The sequence below is a fragment of the Macrobrachium nipponense genome, chromosome 19 (assembly GCF_015104395.2).
Source record: "Macrobrachium nipponense isolate FS-2020 chromosome 19, ASM1510439v2, whole genome shotgun sequence".
NCBI lineage: Eukaryota > Metazoa > Arthropoda > Malacostraca > Decapoda > Palaemonidae > Macrobrachium > Macrobrachium nipponense.
In genome coordinates, this window is record NC_061088.1 from 13,829,909 (window position 1) to 13,839,908 (window position 10,000).

A 10,000-nucleotide genomic window follows, 5' to 3' on the forward strand; every position below is an offset into this window, starting at 1 on the left:
TGGATGTAATCTTCTCATAACAATAATACCGGAAAAAGATTTGCTTATAAGAAACGGATATACCATAGGAATAAATTTGATTCGGAATACCAAATAATAATAAGAATGTATGTGCCTGAGTTTGCCTTTGGGCAAGATACTCAAATGCAGGACTGTCAAAGGTCGGAGTCGGCAAAGAATGAGAATATTGTTTAATTGATATGGAAATTAATCATCAGCGAAAGGAACCTTTTTATATCTTCCAGCAAATAGCTGCTAAAGATACAGCAGATGCAGAAACATCAGACGCAAAAGTGCGTGACATCATCTATAACAAATGCAAGTGTGCATTACATCTGCAACAGATGCAATATGCAAAATTTCCAATAAAACAGCTGAAATACTGCATGGCAGCCATTTAAACAGATGCGATATTGTATGATATTTATCACAGCAGATGCTAAACTGTTCACAGTCTAAACAAAATCAACACTACATGAAACTAAACGAAACAAATGCAAAAGCTCCTGGATTCAGTTAAGATTGTAAAACACAACGACTAAAAGGAAATAAATGACTCCATTATCTCCTAATGGAAAACAGCCTAATCTTGGACCGTGTGTTCAACGAGCTCAGAAATAATACTTGAATTCTTCTTCAAGAGATTCGACGAAAATAATCCTGTTGTGCGACAGAGAGAAAGGGAAAGGGGCGAGGAAAGACTCATTCTTGCCCTTATTATTCTCACAAAAGCAAAGATGAATTGTCTAATAAACTAAAAGGTAGTAGTCTCTCTCTCTCTCTCTCTCTCTCTCTCTCTCTCTCTCTCTCTCTCTCTCTCTCTCTCTCTCTCCCTGTTACAAGTGAAATATCAAGTTCAAGCAGTTCTTGTCACTGACTTGGTTCTCTCTTTCAAATGAAAGTTGATAAGGAATACTCTCTTGTGTTTTTCGTATTATTGAAATTCTGATTCTCTAGATTTTGAAGGCCGAAATATTTTTATTTACAAAACTGAGCATTGTGAATTAAGTGAGAGAGAGAGAGAGAGAGAGAGAGAGAGAGAGAGAGAGAGAGAGAGAGAGAGAGAGAGAGAGTTATTAGACCTCTGCAATTCTAAGTATGAAATTAGGCATAGATACACATACGTAATTAAAGTGCCTACAGAGCATTTTTAATAAACTAAAACTATGTGAAGTATTATACAAAAAAAAAGAAAAAAAGATTTGATCCGACATCCGGCTTACTCGGGACGTGCGCTAAAATTATTCACAGTCAAATAGCGCTGTTGTTTCACCGGCGAAGATTAAAATAAATACGCCATATTTTATCAGAAATAATCGTTCTGTACTCTTTAACATGCACATTATTTAGTTTTTTACGTTTTAATTCCAATAAATAAAACATAAATATCCTGTCCTAAAATTCCTGTATCTTTAACTCAACACGAAACGCCTTTTTCAGTCCTTTGTAGGATCTTCCGTAGGGCTTTCCTTAACCCCCAACAAGAACAACAAACAACAACAACAACAAAACAGTCCCCCAGTAAGCGACAACATGTCTCAAAACATTTCATTAAAACTTTTGTACGTGAAGAATTAAAAATAAATTCTTCAAGAACCTAAGAGCCAAATCTCTCTTATGACTCCAGAGCACAGGAAATGAAGGGTGGGGAAAGAGAGGTTAATTACCCTATAATCTTGACATAACTTCTTTTCCGCGGAAAATAAATGATCTCGAGCGAGGTCAGCAGCCTTCACTGGATTTTGTGATATTCTGGTAAACATCATTCTAATTTTTCATAATTTATGAATACGGAGAATTATGGTTGTGTAGTTGAAATTTTTTTTCCAAATGTTAGAATACTATGTACTTTATCTGTCAAACTTTATCCAAAACACACTCACACACACACACACATATAAGTAGAGGAAAAGATCCCATATAGACTCCACTTTTCTAATCCCCCCCCTCCTGATAAGCTCATGTACGTACGTGAGGCCTAAAAAGGAGCGGGGCAACCCCCAAACCCCCAAAAAGGGACGGGGCAACCCCCCAAACCCCCATAAGGGGGCGTGGCCACCCCTGACCCCAAATCGACTCCACTTGGCTTATAAGCTCATATACGTAGATGACGTGCAAAAGGGGGTGTTGCCACCCTTGAACCCCAAATCGACTCCACATTATTGATGAGCTCATTTCCCCAACCCCCGCTCAAATGAGCTCATTCAACCCCCGACCCCCAAATTGACTCCACATTATTGATGAGCTCATTTCAACCCCCGACCCCAAATTGACTCCACATTATTGATGAGCTCATTTCAACCCCCGACCCCAAATCGACTCCACATTATTGATGAGCTCATTTCAACCCCCGACCCCAAATCGACTCCACATTATTGATGAGCTCATGCACGTCCACGAGGTCCAAAAGGGGTGGGGGCGTGGCCACCTGTGACGCCACGTAACTCTACGGGAATAAAACCATCATTTCAACCCCCGACCCCAAACCGACTCCACCCTCATGCCCCCGTGACATCACGAAACTCTACAGGAAACCCATCATTTCGACCCCCGACCCCAAATCGACTCCACTTTTCTGCCTCCCGTGACGTCACAAAACTATACGGGAATAAAACCATCATTTTAACCCCCGACCTCAAATCGACTCCACTCTTATGCGGCCCCCCTCCCTGTGACGTCACGAAACTCTACGGGAATAAAACCACCCAACCTCGACCCCACTCTCTCTCTCTCTCTCTCTCTCTCTCTCTCTCTCTCTCTCTCTCTCTTTCTCTCTTTCTTTCTTTCTTTCTCTCTCTCTCTCTCTCTCTCTCTCTCTCTCTCTCTCTCTCTCTCAGCCATTACATATTCTTTTATATATGAACAGCAGCGTAGATATTCAGAGTATCATGATAAAAGGATATTTGGCAGCTGACTTCAACCTCACGTGAGACATATATTTATCATAGAATTTGATATCTCCCCCCAATAACCGACAGGGACGACATTATCCGATGATGAATCACGCTCACACACACACACACGATGAAACAGGGTCTTATTACCATTTTCCCATGTCGAAAATGGGCCAAGCTGACTTCAACCTCACGTGAGACATATATTTATCGTATAATTTGAGTCTTAATCTCCCTTTTTCCCATGCCGAAGTATACACAAGGACACAGGCATACTTATTTCAATTTTGTTTATTTATAAGTATAATACCGAGTTTGAAGAGGTTAAATGAAAAAATCAAATGGACAGAACGGAATTGTTATCTTATATTGGTAACCAATGCTAAATACAGGGGGAATGAATTAATATTCCATACAAATACATACAATGGAAAAAACTGTACAAACACATCAAAAACAATACTTCATCGAAACACACGGCCACATCACAACCCTAGTCTATGCCACATACGTCTTCTCCAACAGCTTCCCGACCATGTATCAAAGACGACGTTTCATCTAATACCTCAAAGCTTTTAAATTTAGCTAACAAGTTTTTCATATATAAATCTTCCACGCATCTTTCCTCCAACAGGGATAAATTCTTTTTCATTATAGCCACGCAACATATTTTACCAATTTTGTTCATTTCATCACTGAATGTAGCTAACACAGGTAAATATCGTGTTAACCCGCCCGCTTTGACCGATGCCAGCGGGAAAGATAACATATTTGACATAGTCATACGATGATTTAAATAATTCTTCCTTCAATTTCTTGACCGAAGAAAAAAAGTGATTGAACCTCATCTGTTTGCTATCTCTGCCCAAACGATTGGTGTGATCTTCATCTTTGGAATAAGCCATGCTCTTTTGCGCATATTCATTATCTTCAAAGAGGGTGCCGATACTGTATTGGGTTATTAAGGTAGCTATGGTGGGGAGATCAACTAATTCGTCTTATTCCCAAGATGTGATATTTTCAGGTCTTTTCACAATGAAGACAGGCATATGATGCACCAGTGCGAGAATATCGAAAACCTGCCAACTCGGCATACGGATAAGCTCGAATGACGTCCGCCACCCCAGGTGACACAATTAGTGGCCACTACTAAACACGTATTCCTCTTCCTGAACTTATTTTTGGACAAGTTCCCGAAAACTAACTTGCACAAGGAGGTTGATGAAGCCATGGCAAGAGTTCATGTCTTGATGTGACAATCCTTCAAGAGCTAATGAGCTACGAAACCCTGCAACCCGAACTCCCTCTATCACAATCACCGATTACAAACCAGTTGTGACGAGCCATCAAGCCTCCCTCACCCCCAGCTATGATTCACACTCACACGAATAAACAAGCCCTATCATTTCCTCACGCCAAAGGTCATCCACACACACATATGACTCATATATAAATCTTCCACGCATCTTTCCTCCAACAGGGATAAATTCTTTTTCATTATAGCCACGCAACATATTCTACCAATTTTGTTCATTTCATCACTGAATGTAGCTAACCCAGGTAAATATTGATTCAACCAAGTCGTGTTAACCAGCCCGCTCTGACTGATGCCAGCGGGAAAGATAACATATTTGACCTAGTCATATGACAATTCAAAATCAGTATCGCTACGAAAATCCCGCACGGCGTGATCTTCATCTTTGGAATACAATACTTCATCGAAACACCGTATGTCACACCTGATTATTACTTTCCGACTGAACACCACCATAATACAACCGACAAGGGAAGGGGAAATTGACGTTATTCCTTACCCAAAGTGTATAAGAGTAAGTGCAGCTCCCCGACCCTTCGTCCCTACACAGAGTGAATAAGTTACTATTTAGTAAGTAGCATATAAAACACTTTCCATTTACTTGAACATATAGTAAATATTAAAAACAGCAATAAGATTCATCTGTATACGGAATAGATATTCATATAAAATAATGTACCCGTTGAAAGAAGCTGAATATATAAATAAAACAGTCATTATTTCTCCCTTTCAGATATGGGAAATAACTCTAGTTGTGAACTGTCAGCCGACGAAGTAGCCACTCACCATTCCCTCACGATACTATCATTCACCATTTTCTCAAGACCAAATCACCTCAAAACCTACGGACAACTTTAATACAGAGAAGGTTTTAACTCACCGTGGTTATCGTTATCTCTGTCGGGAGTGGAGGAGAGCATGTTATCATGATGTTTAAGGGCATCCCCAGCAGTCTCGGTTCCCGTCCCCAGTCGGAGGCTGTACTCGTGATCACTGTCAGAGACGTGGAAGTGGCTGTACTCTTCGAATCGGGACTCCCCGTCCCAGTCGGTCATGTCCACCCGGAGCACTTGGGGTGCTCCGCTCGTGAGGGCGTGGAGCACGTCGTTACCTTTCGAGTCAAAGGGCGCAGTTAGCAGTGCGGAAGTTGGCTTCCTTATGACACGCTTATATCTGTTTATTTATTTACCTTTGGTTTTGATGGCTTTACATTCGTTTCTTCCTTCGGGTTAGTTTATTTCTACAGCTATTATTAATGATGCTTTAATATACGTTTCTATTTGAGCTCTGCAGATATGAGGTTTCTATCTTACTGAATCCTGCTTTGAAATTGACAATCTCTTTATGCTTGTTGCACAATGCATAAATATAATGATAATATGAATAACATTTTGGTACTGGCCACCATTAAACTTAAACTGAGCTTGTTATTGATTAAAACGAAATTTGATTTTTGACGATGAGGTGTTTTTATGGTGAATCGGTTCACCTCGAAAGAAATGTATTTCTGGTTAGAAATGAATATCCACGTTTTTTTTTACGCTTAAAAACCTGTATTTTGAAACAACACGATGCTGAGCCTTCTTCGTAAATCCCCTTGCAAGTCGAGATGGCACTTGTCACAGAAGCAACAGTTGGAGGAAATTTAGCATGTCTGAATCACCTCATCACCAAATTATGCACAAATTAGAACGATCTTAGCTTCTGGTAAATAAATACGAGAAAACAGCCAAGATAGGACCACAAGTTCAACTGATAACGGTTTAATATTTTACGAGATGTTGCACAGCATTCCATCATAGTTTTATTTTTACTTCGGTATATAGTACGTCCTTTCCTATGAAAGTAATAAAATGAAGCAAGAATGAAAAGGAATGGGAGTCCATCCACAATGCATCTCTAAAGGCTGGGTTATGGGAGTAAGGCAAGCAGAAGCAAGAGCAGAATTCCAAAGCTTTACCAGGCTTTGTCTGTTAAGAATGAGAAGTTTATAAGAACCAACAACAAAATGAAAGAGAATTCTAAGTTGTTCATCAATAAAAATTTGACAAATATTTCCAGTAAGAACTTGCCTATTGATGTTTGATTTAAAATAAAAGAGTCAGTGGGAACTGAGAAAAGCCTCACCTATCCAGTATTCAGTGTCTGGACTCCCAAATCCAATTCTGTAATCGCGCCATCCTCTGTTGAAGTTCACCTGGGTACTGAGAGGTCGCCGAAGAAGGACAACAGTCCATCCGCCTTCGTCGACCTCTCTCTCGCCCATGTCACACCAGACGGCGACCCGTTCACCTGGAATTCCACATCTGGCATAAAAGAAACAAATTCTGAAATATATATATATATATATATATATATATATATATATATATATATATATATATATATATATATATATATATATATATATATATATATATATATATATATATATATATATATATATATATATATGTATTAATTATTATTATATAAATGGGAAAGTTTGTCTGTTTGTTCCAAGTGAACGTCTACACCAGTTGGAACGATCATTATGAATTTGGTACAGAGGTAAAGATAACATAGGGTTTCAAACACAGGCTGGTTACCATATTCTTAAAAGCATATATAACCCCTCCTAAAAAGCTGTTACCTCTTCCACCCCAGAAAGTAACTTTCTTATCTTTGGGCAGATTAGGTTCCATTTTGAATTTTAAGCTATTGGTGCTAATTGCATTACTTCAAATAGTTATCAAACTGTAGCCCTAATAGGGTGTGGGTGAGAAGGGGTAGGAAGTGGATGACAGTTAAAAATAATTGAAAACGACAGATATTAGTGTCTAATACAGTTTTCAAGGTCGCTGAAATGAATAGTGACACTCCTGATACCCTTCAAGTTCAGCCCTGATAGGAAGGGGTGAGAAGGGGATAGGAAAGGGTCATGAAGAGGGTGACATAAAAAATTCAACCAAAAATGACAGATATTAGTGTCTAGTGCCATAGTTTTCGGAGGTTCTCAGAACACGTGACTCTCCTGATGCCCTTTCAAGTCCAAGTTCAGCCGGAGGAGGAGGAGAGGGGTGGGAAAGGGGTGGACATGTACAAATGACTAAAAACATCAGATGTTAGTACCTAATCCATAGTTTTTGAGGTCGCTGCAATGATTAGTGAAACCCCTGAGGCCTTTCAATTCGAAGTTCAGCCCCGATAGGAATGGGTGTGGGTAGGAGTGGGAAGGGGGTGACACATAAATGTAACTGAAAACTACTACTATTAGTGTCTAATCCTTAGTTTTAGAGGTGGCTGAGATAAATAATGGTACTCCTGAAGTCCTTCAAGTCCAGATTCAGTCCCGACAGGAATGAGGGGCAAGGGATGAGAAATGTGTCAAAAATGCTGAGGCAATGTAGTTGAAACAACCATCTTAATAGGAATGAGAGAGAAAGAGAGAGGTTATTGGTTCTCATTCAGAGATTTCCGACTGTGTTAATATATATGTATATATCATATATATATATATATATATATATATATATATATATATATATATATATGTATGTATATATATATATATATATATATATATATATATATATACAGTATATATAAATATATATATATAGTATATATATATATATATATATATATATATAAATATATATATATATATATATATATATATATATATATAATATATATATATATATATCTATACATACGTATATATATATATATATATATATATATATATATATATATATATATATATATATATATATATATATATATATATATATATATATATGTATATATATATATATATATATATATATATATATATATATATCATATATCATATATATATATATATATATATATATATATATATATATATCTATATATATATATATATATATATATATATGTATATATATATATATATATATATATATATATATATATATATATATATATATACTATATATATTTATATATAGATATACTGTATATATATATATATATATATATATATATATATCTATATCTATATATATATATACATATATATATATATATATACTATATATATATATATATCTATATCTATACATATATATATATATTTATATATATATATATATATGAAATATATACATATATATATATATATATATATATATATATATGTATATATATATATATTAATATATATATATATACTATATATCTATATATATATATATATATATATATATATATATATATATATATATATATATATATAATATATAATATATATATATATATATATATATGTATATATATATATATATATATATATATATATATATATATATATATATATATAATCTATATATATTATATATATATAAAAAATCACGAAAGTTTTGAGCTTGATAAATGCATAAATAAAGGTATAAGCCACGAAGGAAACATAAACACTGGAGTAGGTGCAAGATCTTTCGACTCACATCGTTTACTTAGCAGACCGACTGGCATAGATGAGAAACTGAGATGACAATGAAGGGTCGTAAAGTGACAGATAAAGATCCAACACATCCGAGATTTTCCAGGTGTGTTTGGATTCTAGGTACCAATCTCCTTATAATCCTTATCTGTCACTTATACGACCCTTCCTTGTCATCTCAGTTTCTCATGCATGTCAGTCAGTTCGGCTAAGTAAAGACTTGAGTCGAAAGATCTTGCAGTACCATAATGTATATAAAATATTGGTCTGCTTAAATTATCTCTTGATGCATAAACGGTGTTAACCATGGCATCTATGTAATACGTCTACACACGTGTATGCGTATATATGTATCAAGTTAGTTTTATGCATGTAGGTAAAACGTAGCTAATCTACTAACTTCTACTTGATTTTTACTTCGCGTATGTATTAAAAGAATGTTTTTTTTTTACTGGAGAAAAACGGAGAAAAAAATATCTTGTTTTACTCACCTTGGAGGATAAATTGTGTAGACGCCACTTTCGTTTCTTCCTGATCGGAGGTGGTCGTAGCCAGTCCCTGAGGCTATGGTGAGATAAACGGAGATGAAAGAGAGAGAGAGAGAGAGAGAGAGAGAGAGAGAAATAAAATTGAACATTTGCACGTTTGCCTAAAGACAATGAATTTTGCTTAAATTCTTTAAATTGATATTTCCTCAGAAATTTCTATTTTGCGTTTTGCTCCAAGTCTCTCTTAATTTCTGCTGTTATATAAATTATTTGGTACTGAATTATATATTTGATCTAATTCTATTTCATATATTCGCGAAATTATGTCATCATAAGATTATGGAAAGTGACATCAGACATTCTTAAACCTGATAAAGTTTCAAGGAAGGACAATATTCTTTTTCTGTCCAATAGTATCGTGACTGTGATTGTATTTCCTGATGCCGCTTTTCTTGGTTCTCATAACCTCTCTTTCCTCAAGAGGCGATTCACTGCCTCCTTTGATAATACACCAGACCTTTGCTAAATTCTGTCAGTTCTGGTATAGTCCAGTCACTTGGACTTTTTATTCGTGCATTCCCTTTAACTCTTTGTCTATCTAATGGTTTTCTTAACATCTGTGCTGGATAAAACATTGACGATGACACTTTGTTCTTCTCTCTCAGGTTTTCCTTATTAAAAAGCTTGAGTAAGGAAAGGGTTTTCAGCCGAACTTTTTATTCTCCTAATTTTACCTACACCAAAAAGGCTACGCTTTCGGTGAGGTTTCTTTGTTTGTCAGCTGAATTAACTAAGCAAAGCTTTATATACGAATTTTTTGGAAAAATTTGACGCA

At 35.8% G+C, this 10,000-nt stretch overlaps 1 protein-coding gene across 1 annotated transcript in view; it reads right to left on the bottom strand.

Annotated features, from left to right (window-relative positions):
• Positions 1–5,063: 5,063 nt before the first annotated feature.
• The window catches only part of LOC135211128 (ficolin-1-like), a 45,766-nt gene continuing 40,829 nt past the window's right edge, over positions 5,064–10,000 (bottom strand). Inside the window, exons 4-5 of the mRNA XM_064244251.1 lie at positions 6,337–6,515; positions 5,064–5,320 (exon numbers count right to left, since the gene is read on the bottom strand). Of these exons, the coding sequence (XP_064100321.1) occupies positions 5,064–5,320; positions 6,337–6,515 (436 nt within the window). The remainder of the gene's footprint in view (positions 5,321–6,336; positions 6,516–10,000) is intronic.